We start from the raw sequence: 20,985 nt of genomic DNA on the forward strand, positions 1-20,985 counted from the left end.
GGAAATTGTTCTCACTCTTTTGTTGGCAAACCAAAATGCTTGGTGGCAACCATAGTCACAGTTGGCATTAATTGGCACCCCTGTTGTTAAAAATCAACAGGAAAACCAAGAATCAGTTAGGCATGAAGATCGACCTGCCTTCTTACCCTAGAACTGGCTCCTCAGAGACAAGCTTGAAGCACTGCTGGTGCCCATTTTCCGAATAATCAGAGGCCTTCAGTCTCCAGGGCTGTCATTTTGGCACCTTTCCCAAGTGTTCTATTAATTTTGTTTTTTTTAAATATACCTTTACAGTATAAACTGATTGATTCACTACTGCCCTAGCTGAATAATCATGCTCTTTACCACCTCCTGTCCCATTATATCTCTGAGCATCATAATATGTTCTTCTCTGGAGTACCATTATACTTCTCTCTTCTTTCTACATGCAAATAAAGGTGAAACCAGTCATCAATTTCTTGTGTTGAATGGCCATGTCCACCTCTCCTGGGCAAGACAGTAGACATGGTATCTCTGAAATAGGACTCCAACAGCTGGGCCACTGTATGTGACAGGTGCAGGATGATGTCCATATACACCTGGTACTGTGTGTTGAATTCTTGGATAGCCATGCACTTGTCTAGCAGAAATTCACTGTGTCAAGCACAGCTGTAGCTCCTTCAGAATGCAACATGCTGATTAGCCAAAGTTAGAGTCAGCCTGATCTTGTGTACTGTAATCAACATTCTGTGTGTACCCATTCATTTTTTTCCTTCTAGGAACTGGCACACAATTACATTCATGAAGTGTGTACTCACAGGATATGATTAACCATTCATCTTTTTTTCTTTCTCAGCTGATTGTACAGATTTTCAAAACTGTATGTGCGGTGTGATGTGATGTGCAGTATGCTGCTGCTACTAGTAACGACCCCTTCCTCCCTAGCCACGTTTGCCCTTAAGCTGACCCAGTGGGGCAGGAGTCTGACAAGTGGTCCACATAACTGTTCCGAGTTCACATACACGCAACAAACAAGAATACTAGGAAATTGAATGCCAGGGTCCAGGAAGAATGGAATTGATGCCATGAAGAAAAGACAGACAATAGCCTGCCAATAGCTCAAGGAATTTTTCTTCTGCTTAGTCCAAAAGCCTTTTTTTGGGGGGGCGGGGTGCTGACAGTTATTTCAGAAAGGACATATTTCCTCATGTTTCTCGGAAACCTTGTCCCCTAGGCTGTCTGATGTTACCCCGGTGATAGTCTTTAAGATTCTCTTATACTTTTTTAAAGACTGTGCAAACCTTGTGTTTGTGCCATGTGATGATAATGTTGGGCTCAGTTATGGCTTTGCCGTGAGCCCAGAATAAGAGGCAATGTGTTCTTGTGCTGATCCAAAGTATCTTCCCTCCTGGTTCCCCTTCTGCTCCAAGGGAAGACAAAACTGTGTCGAGCTGTACCTAGTACAGCATACATTCCCCATTGAATGACTGGAGATATGTTGGCTGGTGCATTGGGGGTGGAGGTGTACGGAGCCATGGATCCGCCCAGTCCTGGTCCCATTTTGCCCCCTCCAGCCCACCTATGCAAAGGCAGGAGGGCTCAGCAGTTCCGCAGAGCCTATTTCTCCTCCCACTCCGATATCCAGTGCAGGTGGAAGGAGGCATTTTGCTCTCTCGTATGTTTCTGTGCTGTCACGCTAGATGTCTCATGATTTGAACCTGAATAATTTATTTATTCTTGGTTTTTTTTTTTTTTTTTACTTCTAGGCATACACTAGGATTAAACAATTCTTTGAAGTCCAAAATACTGAATCAGATCACATTCACCAGATACATTATATTTCTGGCTCCCTTACTGGTAAGAAGGTGGATCACTGCAAACCAGGATTTGGTAAAAATATAAACAACAGTACACTGTGTCCAGGATGCTGTGGTGAGCATTCAAGGCGTGTTTGGAAAATAATATCTAATTACTTGCCTCAAGAAAAATATGGTGTTGTCAGTCCCATCCTGCAAATGGAAGACATCCTAATAATTAGCAGTATGTTTACATATACCAGGGTTCAAGGCTGTGGTATAAACAGAGATCTTCAGTCTCTGGGCCTTGTCCAACCTAGGATAAATTTTTTTTTTTTTTTTTTTTTTGCAACTGCATTAACTATAATGTTTTAAGACTCTAGTGTAGACAGGGAAAGTTGTGTTGTGACCCGTGTTAGTTGGTCCTGGTGAGCCCTATAGAAAGTTTAGCTTACAACAGAATCAGCTAATATATTAAAACACAGATTACTGGGATTTTAAAATGTATTAACTAATGAGTTTTGAAAATACACTTTTTATCCTCAGGTGGACAAGCCCTGGGACTATAAATCTGGCACTGTCCATGTGCACCAAACTCATTTTTTTAAAAAATGAAACAGGAGAGGATTTGAGTTTGATTCTAAGGCAGGACACAGAGCAGACTCCATATGCTCAAAACTAGAAAGAAACCTTTAATAGAGCATATTTTGAAAAGCCTTTAAGTGTATGTCTTCACTTTCAAGTTAACTCAGTTATTGGCACTCATGTGTGAGCACTCAGCTTGTCCTAGCTTAGGTACGGGGCAGCCACACTACACAGCCATATTCAAGTGCATCCACTTGATTGGTGCTGTACTCATTGTGTGAGGTGCTAGGATTTCTGGGGGGCATATTCCATGGTTCTTAGCACTGCAGTAAGATGGGCGGCTTTGATTCTTTCCCAGAAAATTGTGGGAGAACTTGTCGGTCCTTCTGGGCACACAGGGAATTGTGCAAAGGCACTGAGGGACTATCAGCACGCAAGTGTTTATCTTGGGTCTACACTTCAAAGTGGGCAGATTTCTAGCCCAAGTGTAAGCAGCACTCAGGCTGGGCCAGCTGGCCCAGGTGTAAAGTGAGTGAGGATTGTTCTGTGTGGATGGGAGCCAGATAAGGGGTAACACCCAGGTTAAAAGCCAAAGTTAATACTGCAGATAAGACAAGCCCTAAATGGTCTTGAGACAGAAAGGACGGTACTGTGTAAAGTGGAACAAAATTTCTCCATTTTGGGGAGCAGAGAAGGCTAACAAGACATTAATGTGGACTGCAGTGTGGAGTGTTAACAGCCTCATTGCACAGGAAAACTACAGAAACTTCTGTGGTTGGAAGATGCATATGTAGGTAGTGTAACATTTCCAACTATGTTAAAAATATTGGAACAGTTAAGGGGGAGTGGAGACATGAACCCAATGGAGCCTTCTCAGGAAAAAGAAGAGACGGAACTAATAAAAAAACATTAATACTGTGACCCCACACTTTTCTGGAATTCTTGAGGGAGCACACTCTATAGAGGAGCTGAACAGACAAACTGACAGGATAAAATACATGTTCTTCCACACAAAGAGAGCCTAAGCTTCAAAGTGTTTTTTAAAAATATTCAGTAATAGAAAAGTATTCTTATAAATTCTTTGTGATGTGGGTCAGCCACATTGCAAATGGCTAAATGGGTTGCAGTTCTTGATTAATTTAGCCCTTTTTTGTTTATGTATCCACTGAATAAATCAAGACTTTTACAATATGTTCTTATTTACAATTGTTCAATAAATAGTTTAGGTAACCAAATTTCAACCTATGGATTGCTCACATATTGTTCATGGCATTCTATTATTAGATACCTAGAATTTGCTATTCCAGTGTTGCAACTGGGTCCCTAAATCTCGTGGTATTTTTTATGTTTCCTGAGTGGATAATCTAATCCTTAATTTCATTCCATCACAGAATACCTTTAGCGTTTTGCTTAAGTAAGTCTCAGGTACAGGTCTGAAATATGTTTTCCATGAACACTTGTATGACCAGAATTTTGCTCATGAAAATCAGACAGGAAAGGATGTGAATGTGGGCAAATAGATGTGTGATTCAGATTTTGCAAAAGTGTTCACAAATACTTTCCCCCCAACATCTACCCAGCACTCTCGCCAATTATTTCACATCATTCTCACTAATTTCCTCATCACTGGAGGGACCTGAGAGGATTTGGGCATTTGGGGCTTGTCACTGGGTTTCAGAAGCTAGGAGGGGGGCACCTTAGGTTATATTTGTCAAAACATACATTTGACATGATCATTCTTTAAAGGTGACATGTAAAAGTGGGGGGCATGTTTTTGAATTTTTCCTATTTTTATAACGTATAAAAAAGGCTAGAACTGAGTTTTGCTTTCTTTTTTTTAAACAGAGGAAACAGTCTTACCTACCATTTTCTAAAGAACATGCTATTAATAAACAGTGAGCTAGTATTATGATGACATTGTAATCTGATTAATTGGGAGGGGAACTGATTTCTATTAAGATTATTTAAAAAAGTCAGTGGGGTTTGTTTTCTGAAAATCCTATTGAACCTAACTCAAATACCTAAAAGAGTTGAAAGAAAGACTGCTAAAGATTCTCAACCCCATGTCTTCTACTAAAGACTGAGAGCCATTCCCAATCTCCTCTCTTTCCCTCCTCACTCTTCCAGTTATTAAACAACAAAAATCTGTTTAGGTCTCGTTTAGACATCAAACCAAGGTGGGAAAAAAAGGACCAAACCTGTTTTTTTTTCCTCTTTGCAGGTCTCCTCTAAGGTGGAAACCTTCCACACTTAGCTTCAATCTCAGTGATTTCTTTCTTTCTTCCCTCCCTCTATCTAAAGTAAATTTGAGCTTTAGATGACTTTTTATTTTCAAATCACTGAAAACCAGCTTTGCTTTAAAACGCCAAGTTCACCAGGCCTTTTGTCAGCAAAGGACAAACATTATTTCCTCTTATACAGGCCAATAATTAAAATTATTCAAGTAAAACAACCTAATGTGTGTTTATTAAAATCCATTTTTACTCTATTGTACATTTTTTTTAAAAAATAGTAACATGCCCACCGGGTCGATTCAGTGCAAGATATGATACCACATGTATTCTCTGTGCATCTGGATCCTATAATAAGAAGTACGGGCAGACTGCATGCAAAAACTGTCCAAAAACACAAACTAGTGATAGAAGAGGAGCCAAAACTGAGAGAGAGTGTCACGGTAAGTTATTTTCTTTAAAGAAGCACACTGGATTGACAATGATAGAAGTGGTGTGGAATTGCTAATTTTTAATTATTCTTATCGCAAATGTATGTGTTTTCTATCGCGAGCTAACAAACTTCTTAGAAATCTCCCCTACCAGACTTATTCAATGGCTCCATCTAGTATCATGCTCTAGCGATCCATACAGAAGACCTGGGTCCATTTCCCAGTCCTTGGACCCAAATCCTCTCTTGCTCTGTGCCTTGTCTGGTCATTTACACCAGGTCAAGTGAGTGCAGAGAAGGTGTAAAATTTTACTGAATCAGAATGGTAATGATTTGCACTAGTGTGCAGGACAATGCAAGATGGGAGAGTCAACGAGAATCAAGCCCCTTGTTTCTTGATTACTTGGTCAATGTGCTGTCATTGACAGAAAGAAAATACAGCATAAGAATGAACCCCGATGACTAGTTGTTGAAATGCTTCCAAATTAACCTTTATGATGATTTCTTTTGGGCTCCCACACAAATATTGCATTTCAGTCTTATCGTTCTGGCTCCCCATTCAGACTGTCCATATGCTACAGTTAGGCAAGCAGAAACATGACAAATATGTGAAGTGCTCTTTTCTATTGGTTTTGTTTTGTTTTTGTTCATCTTTTTCAGGAACTCTGCAAATCTGGATTGTGTTCTTAATTTCCTCCTTAGGAACAAGCCTTATCCTACTGACATCTTGGGTGTAAGAACCTTTATGGCATTGTATCTATTTCTATTATTCTTTAATATTGTTTGTCAGATAGGACCCCTGTACATCCCTTCACTTACAGAAACTGAAGGGCGCCTGTGACAGTGGATCTGATCTTGGAGTACAAATGAGTGAAGTGCTGGTTCCATAGGACACTCTCGCGCTCTTCTCTTGCCTCTAAGCATTGGGGGCTAGATGCACAGGAGATGGTAGATCTCCACTTGATTCTCACCCACTCAGATCAGCACAGACAGAGAGTATAAGTTGCTGTAGGCAGTCAGCACTAAGTTATCCTACTTCCTCCTCTGTTCTAGGGAACCCTTATCTCCCTAAACCCCTTAAAGGGACTTTCTGGAGCAGCTGGCAACCACAAATGTTGCTGGATGCACATCTTGAGGCTATAATAAGCCAATATGATTGGACAGCTGTGCACAGGCCAGAAACCTTTGCAAATGTCCTTGCATATCTGTGGTTTGCAGAGTACAACCTCCATCCTTTGGTGCAGTGAATGGAAGAATGCTATGGAAACCGTGGAGAGTTTGTGTCAGGGTAACCAAACTATGAAAGTGGGGCACACACGCACAGCTTGCCAAGAGCCAGAGGTCCCCATCTTATCAGGATACACATTTATATACATTTTGTATAAAAATAAATGCAGAGGTATTTTCTTTGATGGATTAATCTTGATGCTGGTTATTGGCTTCAGTGGGACTTAGATCAGGCCTATACCGATTAAAGGTCACCAACAATCTTGCTCAGGATGAGGGAGGCTGCATTTAGCCCTCAGGCTGCCCCAGGTGTTCCTAGTTTGACAATTTGTTTTTAACATTTATTTCATTAAATTAATAGTTCTCTGCTGTGATGATGCAGGGGGTACCCAACTTGCTTCACTCACACTGAAGAATTTCTTACCTGATAATTTTCAGTTACCAGTTGCTCTCTTCATTCACCACAAAACGGTAATGCACCTCACCTGTGCAATTCAGAGGATGTCCAAAGTTGCTGTTGCCTGGGGCACAAGGATTAAGCCCCACCCTTCCATGCAGGCCACCAGAAGAGTTCGTCTACCATTGTAGAAACCCTCCGGCAACCAGTTATTGGCATTAAGACAATAACTAGAAATTACATTAACTAAGCCTTTAGGCAATTATATTGTTAGGACTTCAAAGGAGAGTAAAAAGTTTAATTTGTTACAAATGGTATTCCAGTTATTTACCAGACTACTAGGGTAGATTGAATGAGGAGAGAAGCTACTAAAAGGAAGAAAATTATTAGGTGAATTTCTCATTCTGCTGTAGTTTCTCTGGTTCTTCACTACTAATAGGAAAGTAGTGAGCAGACATTCACAAAAGTGGAGTGCAGGGGAGGCTAAAGCAGAATTTTAACAATTATTAGAGTAGGGTAATAGGTAGAAATAGAGTTTCCCCCCTATAAAGCAAAAGCTTTGTAATGTAAGGAATTATTTGAGACCCAGCCCCCTGGAATCTCTTCACCAAAGGATGCCTCTCAGAGGAATGACACCCTAAACAGGAAAATGTTCCTCAGATGTGGCTCAGACACTCTGTTCCCACAATGCCATTAGGGACCTTACAGAAGGAGCGTTGATTTCTTTCATGAATGGTCTCCCAGATGCCAGTTGGTACAGGATTTTAACACGTTGCTTGCAGCAACTTTGAGGTCCGAAGGCCTTGGCATTTTGGATAGAATGAGATGAACAGGGTACCACTGGCACATATACCATGCTTGATGTGTTTCTATAAAGCTGTAGCAATACCCATTTATGCCCCACATTCTAAAGCAGTTTTAAAGATTGGAAAAAAATGATGGGAGAAGTATTTCCCAGGATTTATGGAAAGAAATAGACTTAGGAAGAAAGATTTCTGGAGCTATAAGCATAACCCTTTTCTCACAACAACAACAGTGTGGTTCTTGTATAAAGAAAGGAATTAATTTCAAGACCTGCTTTATAGAGGTGATGGTAATTGGAAAGGTTGACCACAAGTGTTTCTAAACTGGCCTGTTTGATTAATTTTGACCCGATGATATTTACATAGGGACTCCATCGTACCTACTTAAAGAACGCGGGTACCTCCTTTTCTTTAGTGCTGAGCTGTAGAACTCTGCTAACCATGCCTGAGAAACTCTCAAGCAACTAAGAGCTCCAGAATGTTGTGGTGATGATAATCAGAATCATTGTTATTATTGTTAGTATCATTGTTATTACCTAACTGCCCGATACTAAGTTGCTTGCACCTTTCTCTGAGGCAGCTAGTACTGGCAACTGTCAGAGATAAGGTACTGACTTAACGGGCCACAAGTATGATCCCATGTGGCTATTCCTATGTTTTGTCTCACACGTCAGCTGTTGAAATGAACTAAAAGGATGCATGTGCTGAGATTTTAGAAAATTGTACAACACAAGGCGTGAGCTGGAGCCTGCTTTTCTGTGAGGACCCATAACCCAAGATGTCTGGTCTTTCAGATTGTCTTCCCACCCTGCAAGGCATGTTTCCATAGTTTGTATGCAAGAATCTAGAATGAAAATTGGATTGAATTAATGTACATACCTGTCCATAAATGGAAATTCAGACATGATTTGGAAATGCCTAATTTTGCATAGCAGCTGTTCTGCATGACAGATTGTGTGAAATCCCAGTCGGGTGAAAGCAACGTGTAGCACCACCAAACCTAGTTGATGGAGACAATTGGCTGTAGATGGCCACTACCAAGAAATGACTAGTGCAATGAAAATTTGGATCTTTGTAAATCTTTACCATGGTGGTAAAATTGTGGTCAGACCTAGGCCTATTTTTACCTCTGGGTGAACAATTTTTTGTTAGGCTCAAGCTAGTCTTGATTTTAAACAACTGGTGGGTTTGAATAGTTTCTAGCAACTGACAAGTTAGGAGTAGCTCCGTTTCTCTGGCCAGGCCACTGATTAGGTAGATCTGTGTAACTTGAAACTGACAAATGCTGTTACTATTACCAGCCATTTCTTAGGAGTGTAGGTGCAGAGACTAGATCCAAGAAAGAGAGTCTTGGAAAGGCATTATAAGCTCTCAAATTAAAAGGTTCATTTTTTGTTTGTCATGCTGAGGATTTTATGGGTTTGGAAAGAGGTTTCCCTGCTTCAGATTTGCCCCGCTCATAGGAGAACAGTCCTTTCTTCAGCACCAGTGGTGCTCGTAGTGACCGACGGAGGATTGCTCTGCTGACTCTGATAGTGAGGACTCAGGCTTCTCTGCATTCTCAGCTACTAATTTCTCTGTTTCCCCAAACATTCTCACACCTGTGAATTTGGATGCACAGGCTCGTTGTTTGGGGACTCTGGGTATGACTGTTTGCTACTCAAGAATTTAAACACTACTTTTTTTAAGTTAGGAGCTATTGCTCTTGTCACAAATCACTTAGAGCCAGGAAAGGTTAACAAGAAAGAATATTTTACACACCACTGTAAAGATTTGACCATAATATGAACTCAAGATATCTTGCACTCCAAGCACGGACATACCCCTAGACAACAATCCAGTTGCTTGCCACCAAGTAAGTATTCTCTGCTCTTAATTAAGAATATTTTTGGTCTGAATGGTTATAGCCAAGGATTTTACATTTCTTAGGAGAGTGTCCTCACTTTTATGGTGTAAGGCATCTTTTGGAACAAGGTCTGACTAGGTCAGTGGTGTGGCTATTGTTTTAACCAACCTTAGGTTCCCAAAACTTATGAAGTATCCTGGTGTGTTTATGCAACATTTTAGTTTAACATTTAGTTTTAACCAGACATCCACATTCTAATTGTACGATGGCTTTACAAAGGAGAGTACAGGAAACCCTGTGTCTCATTATTGCTTGAAAGGAAGGTATTTATTATGAATAATGAGCTCGTTGTGAGCCACCAGCTTCCTATCTTAGGAGAACCATGTGAAATTTCTCTTTTTGTGATGGTATGTGTATGCAGTGCTTCCCTTGACTGTTTACAGGAGGACAGTAGCATGCTATTCATCCTGGTCTTGGGATACCCCAACCAAGGAGAATAGCCCCCTAGATGGCCCTGGTAGCCTGACACGAAGCTCCTGCAGGCTTGCTAGGACCCTAGTAAGTTCTGTAAGAGTGACAAAGTACCACTCAGGCTTTATACTCAGTAAATCAGGAGCTCTTGACCATGGGAAGAGATTTCTCACTTATGCCCCTGTAAACCCATGATGGAGCAGCTGCATGGGAATCAAGTCCTCATGTGCCTCAGCTTCTGGGCACAGGCTGCCTCAAGTGCTTCTTATTCTTTCATAGGGTGCTAGCCTCTGGGTGCAGCCATAGAGACTGACTCCTTCCCAAAGCAAGGGGCTGGCTGATGATCACAAGGCACAAATCCCATTCTACTGCTGCCTGACTCTTAGCACCTTTCCCTGGCAGAGCGAGGTTCCCTGAGCTGAGAGCCAGCTAGGCACAATTCCGAGTAGGCTGCAGCCTGAGACAGGGCTGCACAGGAGGAGCAGGCTTCTCACATACCCAGGCATGCTGCATGGGGCACTGTGACAGCTTCTGAGAGGAGAAAAGCCCCAGCAAACATCAAGAAAGGGTTTAACCCTGATTTTTACCCTACTTGCTCATTAATATCACAAAACTGCTTCCTCCCAAAGGGGATGTCTGCTTTTGTCTTTTTGGAGCTAGAGTCTCTGGAGTTTGCTGGACTTAAGTCCCAAGCAGGCTGTGAGGAGATCTCCCTTCCCTGGGAATCTTCATGCCATGGTTAATCCTTCCTAGGGTGGAGTTGCAGCTTTGAGCAGGGGATTTGGCAGGGTCCTAGCACACTGATCTGACTCAGACTTATACCCTACCAGAGCGAGGGTTGGCAGCTTACAGCAGCAGAGTGGAGGAAGCCTACTAGACAGGTGCTGTACCAGAGGATTAGAGCCTTAATACTCCAGTGATTGCTCACCTTAGAAAAGTTGAAATGAAGTCTCTTCTGCACAAAAATGAATAAAAATTAGATACAATGGTCAGGAGAAATTGAACCAACCACAAACCTGTTCCACTGCCAGAGGCAGAAATTCTAGTGGCCTTAGCTGAAGGGCAGGGCTCAGTCCTCAGCCCTCTGGCAACACCACTGGGACCACCTCCAAATTCCACAGGTGAGAGATTACCCAGTCATTATGAATGGAGAGAGAAGTTGTGCAGCAGAAATCTATTCTGCTGTTCACACTGTGGACATTACTGCCTGACTCAGCATTTTTTTAAATCCCCAGAATAATACATAAATGCTGTAGAAGAACATTAGCAGCCCGATATATAGAGGAAGCTGAATCTGAACTTAAAACCAGACTGAAAACATTTGCCAATATTGCAAGTGATGCAGAAATTGAAGAGCAAAGAAGTAAACTAAGAAACCCAGACAGATATGAGAAAAAGAATCTGCCAAAATATAAAGTTGGGTTTATAGAGGAAGAGTCCATAGGATTATTAAGCAATGATGGCATAACAGAGACATCAACACCTGTTGGTTCAAATCCATCTCCTGACCGTACATGGCCAAGTGAAGTAGAAACAAGCTTTGAGGAAGGCAGATCACAGGGTACTTTGGGAGGAGAAGAAATCCACTGTGTTTCAAAAGGACTGGTTTCTAATCCACAAAAGTTTAACACAATGAATCACAAATTGTCTTAACTTCTCTGTATTATGTAGGGTGAATTGTAAAACAAAGTCTTGATCATCTGTTGAAGAATGTGGGGTTAAGGACCCTTTTAAAAATATTCATGTCCATAAGGATATTGCATTATCTTAAGAGTTCTCATGGTTATTTGTTATCTACAATAAGGTGTATAGTTTATAGTGGTGTTTTCTGGCAGCTGGAAAAGCAAAAGCTGTTTAAAAGATCAGCATTCTCCTTCAGGCAGACAATTCTCCTTAAAAATATGTAGCACTTATCAGTTTTCGGAGCTCCATTCTGCTGAAGCATACTGAACCTTCCCTTCTCTGCAGAAGCCTTAAATACTTTCTACAGATGTGTGTTAACATATATTTTATTGTTTTTTCATATGCAAGCTATTCAGCTGTTTGACAATGGCTCCAAACTAATTAAATTTCTTACTTTCTAAGAACTCCACAGAACCAAAATAGAAGCTAAACATTAACTGATATAATTTGATATTATGATACAATACTGTCATGTTACATTTTTCATAAGCTCAGTGCAAACTACATACAACTATACAGTATTTTAATATGTGCTGCATGCTTTGCAGTGTGTATTAGGCTCAGAATAAATTTAGAGAAATTTAAAACTCACATGTTATGCCTGTTCAAAACTGAAGTTCATGTGAACAAAAAGGGTATTGGGACTTTAGTCGGTAGCAAATCCACTGGATGGTTTCAGTGTTATGAAGGTGGGAAATGTTTTGGTCTGTTAATTTATATAATAAAAACCAAGAATTCGAAAAACAAAATTCGGAACAGACATCTTATCAGATAGTTCTTCATATTCATTTAATATCATTTGAACATTTTCACAATGAGCTAAATATTCAAAATACTGCATAACTGTTGTGTAGCTAAAATCAGTTTTTAATCCATGGAAACCTAGAATTTCCCATTAAACATGCTCTCTATGCCAAAAAATAAATTAAAATTAAGAACCTTTTGTCTCCTCACCATTCCATCCAGTCAAACTGATGACATATAACTGACATACCAGGTATGCAGCTTAAATATAAAAATATGCTCTTTCAGCTTCTGAATTGGTTCCATAATTTGCATACGAATGTCCAGTTTCAAATGTATTTGGATGCCCATAATTTCAAAACAGGAAGCACAGAAAGTAAGCTGCCTCCATGTATTATAACAATAGCAGTAGATTTCAATGAGTTAGCCAAACATAAGGAGCAGACAAATATTGGAACCCCTTTTTCCAAACAGTTTTAAAACCGGGGTTAGTCACACACACTAGGCTCTGCAATGACTCATAGTCAGACCTACCCTTGGAGAGATGGGAGAAGCAGCATGAAACAAGGAGTGGATCCTGGAAACATACCTGTACAGTGGATGAGCAGGTATAATGCCTCAGAAGTGGTTGGCGGGTCAATGTTAGAGGATTGTTGTTAAACCTGTTCTACAGATGTAGCCTGCATTCATTCATCCCAGTGAGGGAATAGGTGAAGTGCACAGAGCTACCTTTTAGGGGTATAAATAAACTTTTCAAAGAAAATGGGTGTGGGTAAAGTCAAATCCAGCAGAGCAAAAATAAATTATTGAATCCCACAAGTACGGCAGACTAGATTACCTAAAAATGAAAAATATGTAGTTGAAACAATGCTTTACCTGATCCAGACGGAAGAAGCAGCCTTGCAGTCTAATCTTCAAGTAGGAAGCACCTAGGCCCCAATTTTGCAAAGAACTTAACCATACGTAACTTTGCTCATGTAACCTGTTCCATTCCATTCTTAAACAGTGGCCAACAGGCTTGTTGAAACCCCTAAAATAGCAGTTTGAGAGTGTTAACAAAAATATGAACTTAAGAAATGATTCCAAGGAGAATCTGTCTCCATGAAAGTTACAACTTGATATACAGCTGCAAAAGCAAGGCCTGCATAAATGTCAAAAGGATCAGTAGCCATATATAGGCAATACATTTGGAGAACGCAATTTGCTAGTTAACCTTCCTTTTCCCACCAAGAAATGTCTATGCAGATCCCCAGTGTAGGACACTGACAATACAATAAGTCAGGAAGATGACTGAAGAGTACTCAGTTAAAAAAATTATTGAAGCACCATTCTCCTGAACCAAGCATTAGCGCTAACTCCAACTTTGAGCCGTGAAGCTTGCTCCAAACACAAGAAAATAATGTTTTGTGAATGTGTCAATTGAGTCGTGTCAGCCAAACAATGGGAAGGTTCCACAGTTTCTCTTGTTTTTCAATTTTGCCTTACGTGGTTCCAGTTCTTTATTTGACCAAACTGGATTTCCACTGACATTGTGATAAAAACGTCATCAACCTGTAACTTGTCAAGCTCACCTGAAACCCATATTTACAGTCTCCAGAGAGTACACTTTTTTCTTTCTCTGAAGGAGTCAAAAGGCTTGTAAGAGTCTAGGAAATCTTCCACCAAGTAGTAATATGCTTTTAAAATAAGTATTTCCTTGTTTTGATCCAACATTGTGGGGGAATAGCCTAAGACCTTGTAGTTTCCTAGGAGTCTGACCATCTGTTCTTCAAGATTTCAGAATCTTCAGCCTCAGTGAACATGTACTGAGATGGTATGCTGAGCTGTTTACTCTCTATCTATTCAAAGATCTTCAGTATTTGCTCATCCAACACACACTTTTAAAAAGGTGCATTATACAAACCATGATTTGTGAATCTACAAATCCTTGGGACTTGACTTCTGCTCTTACCAGATTGAATCTCTGGGGGTATGTTTTCTGCACTCTCTGTCTCATTGAAAACTGTTTTCTTCATGGCTATAAAATCATACAAGTGCCACACATGCTATCCCACAAGGAAAAGATGGTTTTAAGGCCTCATCCAAATTATTTTTTTTAAAAAGTGTAAATAGATTTTCATATATAACTCCCCATTTTTCTGTAGACCCCATGATCTGCTGAAGCAAGATTATATAGGCTAGATGTTGAAAGGTTGTTTCCTCATTTATTTGTTAAAAGCTAAGGCATTCAAATAAACCTTCCCAATTGTTTGCAGCTTTTGGTGAGAAGTCTAAAGTCCGAAGCCTTTTTAGTTCAAAATCTTGTCAAGCGTACTATGCTGTTATCAACACACTGGAAGACTCCCAGAACCAAATGGATTAACAGCATGTTCTACAAAAGAACGACTGCAACAGTTGTTTGTATCAAGAGTATATTTATCAATACCTATATCTCTATATCAGTCTTTCCAGTGACATTTGGTGGGCGCACTCAAGCAGATTGCCTACACGTGCATCCAATTGCCAGAAGTATGCTGAAATTTGCACTGAGCAAGAGGGTACTTTAATCAAAATATAGCATGCTCTTTTCACAGCAGACTGTACAAAGATGACATACACTTATAAAAGCACTTGGAGGAGGTTTCAGAGAGACATGTCAGATTATAAAATGAAGTCAATGGGACTCTGCAGGTGTAAGAGCCTGACTGTATCAATCTGCTTTGCAGAACTACACCCAAACATTTTCGTTAATTCTATCCTTGATCTTTGTGCAGATCTCCAGCTGATAGCTGGAAGATCATCTGTGGACTGAGGATTATATCTGACTGTAATTTTGCAAACCTGGAACATAACAACAAATGTAATTCAGCTCTCTCCACGAAATGAGTTTGACACTCCTGGTATAAGGCGAATACAGAATGTTTAGAGACCAATAGAGAGACTATACAAAACTACTGTAGGAATGGTAACTTGAAATTTACTTACTTTGGCAAGTTTTAAAATCTAAAGATTGCATAAATGTATATTTTTGCATTTAATTTTTTCTAGGTTCTATATCTGAAAGCAAACAAACAAAAACACGCTGAAATATGTGGAGGGTTTTATAAAATTGCATATATATTTTTAAGTATACATGAGAAAATAGAAGTTCTTTTTATTAAAATAAAAAAAGCTTTGATACATTTGCACTGAAAATATTTTTAACAGAAAATAATTGCTACAAACATGCTACAGTAACAAACAAAATGTCCAAAAAGTTTTCAGTGCCTTCTTTTAAAGTTCAACATTTTGGCAAAAAAGTTTTTCTGTAAAAACTTCAAAAGTTGGCTACTATAATACTGATACAAAACACTTCATGTAGATTAAGTTCATGTGCATAAAACACAGTAATTTTTAATGTATTGTTTGTATAAAAACAACATATTTAAAGTGTAAATTTCATTAGATAACATGCAAATACTGCAATATTTAAAATGGCACTTATAAATAGAGGCTTTATAATTTTGTATCCAATAAGAAAATCAGATAGAATACATGGTATTTGCAATATACAGAACTGTAGAAATGAATATATTTGTCCATTTCTTAATGTAAATAAGGTTCTGGCTTAGAAAATGATTGTCATTTTACAAACATGGGGCCCAATATCCTGCAAGCACTTAAGCAGGTGAGTAAAGCTACTCAAATGTGTAAGTTTGCTGGGATAGGCCATGGCTATTTAGCTTTCTTCATAATAAAATATAAGATAATATACTCACACATAAAATTACTCAGTTCGTTTTTTGGTAAATTATTTAAGTAGCAGCAATTTTTGTTTCTTCCAAAAATTGATGTTTAAAATAGGTGCATGCTTCTCATAATTCTCAATGATATACATCTGAATAATAAACAAAAAACACTTTTCAAAAATCTCAATACATTTGTTCACTGCTGAAAATAATAGAATTTATGTGTAACAACTCCCTTTTCACAGAATCACAATTTTAGAGATTTGTACAATATTTTTAAGGTATGCGTGCATAAAGAAAATGATTTGTCTGTGAAAAAAGATCTTTTGACTTGTGATTAATAGGAGAGTTGTCTTTTGGATTATTTCAAATATTTTAAAATTCATTTTTAATGAAAAAATGTACTACATTAAAACCTTTTTCTGGAATTTTGTTGAACCAAACTGATATATATTTTTCTTTCTGCTTAAAATATATTTTGCTCTATTAACAGATCAGCAGTTCTGAATGTCCTTTGCAATATAGAAAAAATAGAATAGGATATTTATTTTGCACATTTTCTAAGCAGTTATGTATTATAGATTGCTGCTTGCAAGGTCAATATAAGGCTCAAGAGCAGGGTCTGCAATACAGGTATAGCTTTAATAGAAGAAGAAGATATACTAAAGGAAACTTGCACTTGGGATGTGATAAGTGCTGATAACGGCACATGGGATGCTAAAGTTGGGCTGTCAGAATTTATCAGCGACTCTATCTTTTCTGCTTCTTTATTGCAGGCTTCAATCTAAAAAGAAATTCCAACAGTTAGTTATTAAAATCTCTTGTCTTTATCCAGAAGATTAGTATAAAAGTTTAGGGTGGTGAATAGAGGATGGCAAAGCCACAAGTGAATCGTACAGCTCAGCTTTTGAGAGTTTTTTAAAATTGTATTTTATGTCTCTGTCAGGTACCTTAGTTACTTATGCATGCTACCATGGCAGCTTCATGGGGAGAAAATTATAAACCTCAAAAATGGTTCATCACAATTTTGTGATTTTTAAGGCCCAAAATCTCATTATAGACCAGAATTAGAAAGAAGGGCCTCACACCACTGGAAATCATGAGATTTCTCTCCTGGTTCACAATGTACTGCACTGAGGTCTATGCGAGTAGAGAACCCCCAGAGAACCTTAGGAGGGTTGGTGTCCCCAGGCCTGCGAACCTTAGGAGACTCAGTAACCCTCTCAAGGAAATTTTCCTTTTTCTCCTGACAAGTCTTTATAAATGTTCAGGTTACATTCTGAAGCCCTCTGCACAAGGACATGGACGAGAGACTTACTTTTCCTAATAATAAAAACCGAACAAACCAACCTTCATTTTTCAGAAATCCTTTTCATGAACTCACCACAGATGATGCTTCACAGCGTTCCAAGTTCAGAAGTTAATAGTCTATTTTCAAAAGTTATTTTGGGGTTTTGGAAAGGGGATATCTACAGGGCAAACTAACTTTTATTTTCTACAAAATAGCAAAAAAAAAATAGATTTTTGATTTAAAAGGCGTTAACTTAGAAACCAATTGTCTGATTCAATTCAAATTTTATAGAAAAATTTGAAATAGTGTAGTTTCAGTCCTAGTCCTCAGCCTGCCACTTTTACAGCCAATTTGTTTATTTTTTGAGATTTTAAAGGTGGAGGATGGAAGAGGTGGTTACTCACCCTGTGCAGTAACTGAAGTTCTTTGAGATGGTTGTCCCGGTGGGTGCTCCACTTTAGATGTTCTTGCACCCTTGCACTTGTAATTGGAGATTTGTGGTAGCAGTGCCTGGTTGGGTCAGACATGGATAGTCCCAGTCTCGCGCTGCTTCAGGCCGTGTGACCAACCCCACCCCCGTTCCTTCTCTATTGCAGATTATGTACTGTGAAATTTCAAAGTAGAGGGGAGGTGAGAGGGTAGTGGAGCACCCACAGGGACAACCATCTTGAAGAACTTCAGTTACTGCACAAGGTGAATAATCTTCTCCTCTTCTTCTTCGAAGAGTGTCCCTTTGGGTGCTCCACTTTAGGAGACTTCAAAACAGTGCTCTTCAGTGGAAGGAAGGGGCTTCGGAGTTGAAGACATGGTAAACGATAATACGATAAGTCCAAATAGCACATCACATGCTGAATATTGTTCTAATGCATAGTGTTGTGTAAATGTATGGGCTGAGGCCCAAGTTGCCACTTTATAGATGTCCATAATGGGGACACTGTTAAGAAATGCTATTGAAGCCAATAAAGCTCTGGTGGAATGTGTGTGGGTGCCCATTGGGGGTTGAAGATACTGTTGATGATAGCACAAGTTGATGCACATGGAAATCTGTTTGGACAGTCTCTGTTTAGATACAGCATCTCCTTTTGATCATTTTGGGATGGAGATGAATAATTCTGGAGACTTTCAAAAAGTCTCTGTTCTGTCTATATAAAAGGCTAGCACCCTTTGGACATCTAGGATGTGAAGTGAGGACTCTTGTCTATTCCCATGGGAGGTTGGATAGAAGAATGGGAGGTGAATGGGTTGGTTGAGATGGAAAGAGGAGGCAATCTTAGGTAAGAACTTGGGATGAGGTCATAGGATAACCTTACTTTTTAAGAATATCATGTATGATGGATGTGCCACGAGGGCCCGTAGCTCTCCCATCTATCAGGTGGACATAATGGTGATGAGGAAGACTACCTTCACTGAGAGGTGAAGAAGTGACCATATCATTAGCAGTTCAAATGGGGTTCTGGTGAGGCCCCACCGCACTAGGTTAAGATCCCATGGTGGAAATAGGGTTCATATTTCAGGGTAAATGCTGTTGAGTCCTTTTAGAAAGCGCTTGGTGACTGGGTGAGTGAAAAATTGATAAATGTTGCGTGTTCTGGTGGAACGCTGTGATGGCTGAGAGGTGTAACCTGATTGAGCTCATGGAGAGGGCCGATTTCTTAAGTTCTAGTATGTAGTCTAGAATTAAAGGTAGCGGGGAGGAGACCGCTGTGATTTTTTTATTTTGGCACCATGTAGAGAATCATATCCATTTGTGTAAATATGTATGATGGGTAGTTGGTCTGCGACTATTTAGTAGAATGTCCTTTATCACTCCAAGGACCTGAAAGGACCTGCTCAGAGGAAGCAGAGTAGCCACATTTTGAGGTGGAGTCTTTCTAGATTCAGATGAAGGACTTGGCCTGCATCTTGCGAGAGGAGACAGGGCACAAGAGGAAGGGTGTGTGGTATGCATGCTGTCATTTTGAGAATGTAAGGGAACCACATTTGTCAAGGGCTAGCTGGGGGCTATCACAATGACTTTGGACTTGTCCAATGTGATCTTGTGTATTACCCGTCATAAGAGAGGGATGGGAGGGAAGGCATATAGGAGAGGAGCATCCCATTTGATAAGAAAGTTGTAGCGCATGGAGCAAGGGCCCAAACCTGCTCTGGAGCAAAACTGAGAGCATTTGGCATTGTGTGCCATTGCAAAGAGGTCTATAGTTGGGAACCCCCAGTCTTGGTATATGTTGTGTAGCACCCATATGTCTAATTCCCACTCGTGGTCCTTGAGAAAAGTTCCTGCTCAGTGCATCTGCAGCGGTGTTTTGGCATCCTGGTAGGTAGGAGGCTGAGATGTTGATGTTGTGACTGATACACCAGTTCCAGAGTAGCATGGCTTCCGTGCACAGGGAGTGTGAGCATTCCCCCCTTACTGGTTTATATAGAACATGCATGCAACACTGTCTGTGAGGATTTTTATGGTCTTGTTCTTGATCGTGGGCAGGAAATGGGAGCACACGTTATGAATGGCTCGTGGTTCCAGTATCTTTATATGTAGGAGGGATTCTGATGGGGACCAATGGCCCAGGATAGTATGAGTGTTCAGATGTGCTCCCCAACCTAGTAGTGAGGTGTCCGTCATGATCATCACTGTTGGAGGGTTCAGGACAAAGGAGACCCTGGCCCAAACACTGTCTGGTCATATTCACCTTTGTAGCGAGTCTTTTACTTTGTTCGGTATTGTGAGGTGTTTGTTCATGTTGTGCTTGAATGGAGTGTAGGTTGTCTGGAGCCAGGCTTGCAGACACTGCATGTGTAATCTCACATGTTTGATGATAAATGTCGTTGCAGCCAGGTGGCCCAGCAGTTGTAGGCAAGCCCTGGCCATTATCTGAGGGCTGTTTAGAATTGGGGAGATTAGATTGGTTAGAGTAATTAATTGCTGTCGTGGTAGAGAGCTCATAGCCTCTGGAGAATTGAGGTAGGCTCTGATGAATTCTAGTTTTTGCATTAGAGTTAGTGTTGATTTTTGTGCATTTGTAGGCCTAGGCGTGTGAAGAAAGGTACCTTGCTTCTAGCGCTCCTTATCACATTGATGCTTTCAGTAAGCAGTCATCTAATTATGGGACTATCATAATTCCCTGTTCGCGGAGGTAAGCTGCGACCACTGCAAGAATCTTGGAGAATACTCGTGGGGCAGTGGATAGGCCGAAAGGCAGAACTTTGTAGTGAAAGTGATCTGCTCCTGTAGCAAATCTGTAGAGCCTCTGATGTGATGGATGTATTGTTAAATGAAAGTGTGTGTCCTAGAAGTCGAGAGCCAAGAATCAGGCCCTCCTTTCTAGTGCTGGATTTATGGTTGCCAACGTGACCACCTTGAAGCATTGGGTCTTCACGAATTTGTTGAGTCTATGTAAATTGAGAATGGGTCTCCACCCTCCAGTTTTTTTCTGGGTGAGGAAATAATGTGAATAGAAACTCTTCCCTCTGTGTTTTGTTGGTACCATTTCTACTGCACCTAGGTGTATGAGGTGGATTACCTCCTGTTGCAGTAGATCTTCATGAGAGGGGTCCCTGAAGAGGAATGGGGAGGGAAGGTTGGTACAGGGGATGGAGATAAATGGGATGGAATACCCAGACTTGATTATATCTAGTACGCATCTGCTGGATTTGATGATCTGCCACATTAGGTAAAAAGGGGTGAGAATCTCCGAATGGCTGGGAGATGACACGTGTTTCCAGCACTTGAAGTTGTGGGGGTCTTGGACCATTGACCAAAGTCTCAACATTGCTGTCTTGATGGCAGTGGTTGAGACA

The 20,985-nt window shown here is 40.1% G+C and overlaps 2 protein-coding genes across 4 annotated transcripts in view; one reads left to right on the forward strand and one right to left on the reverse strand.

Annotated features, from left to right (window-relative positions):
• The window catches only part of LOC141981883 (zona pellucida-binding protein 1-like), a 34,626-nt gene extending 23,208 nt beyond the window's left edge, over positions 1–11,418 (forward strand). The window contains exons 7-10 of the mRNA XM_074943512.1: positions 1,746–1,911; positions 4,873–5,034; positions 5,682–5,754; positions 11,001–11,418. Coding sequence (XP_074799613.1) covers positions 1,746–1,911; positions 4,873–5,034; positions 5,682–5,754; positions 11,001–11,418 — 819 coding nt within the window. The remainder of the gene's footprint in view (positions 1–1,745; positions 1,912–4,872; positions 5,035–5,681; positions 5,755–11,000) is intronic.
• A 3,853-nt stretch (positions 11,419–15,271) lies between these two features.
• RECK (reversion inducing cysteine rich protein with kazal motifs) overlaps positions 15,272–20,985 on the reverse strand; it is a 141,533-nt gene continuing 135,819 nt past the window's right edge. For all 3 annotated transcript variants that reach the window (XM_074945139.1, XM_074945137.1, XM_074945138.1), the window contains one exon: positions 15,272–16,683. In XM_074945139.1, coding sequence (XP_074801240.1) covers positions 16,468–16,683 — 216 coding nt within the window. In that variant the 3' untranslated portion in view covers positions 15,272–16,467. The remainder of the gene's footprint in view (positions 16,684–20,985) is intronic.

This window comes from Natator depressus, chromosome 2 (genome assembly GCF_965152275.1).
Source record: "Natator depressus isolate rNatDep1 chromosome 2, rNatDep2.hap1, whole genome shotgun sequence".
Lineage (NCBI taxonomy): Eukaryota > Metazoa > Chordata > Testudines > Cheloniidae > Natator > Natator depressus.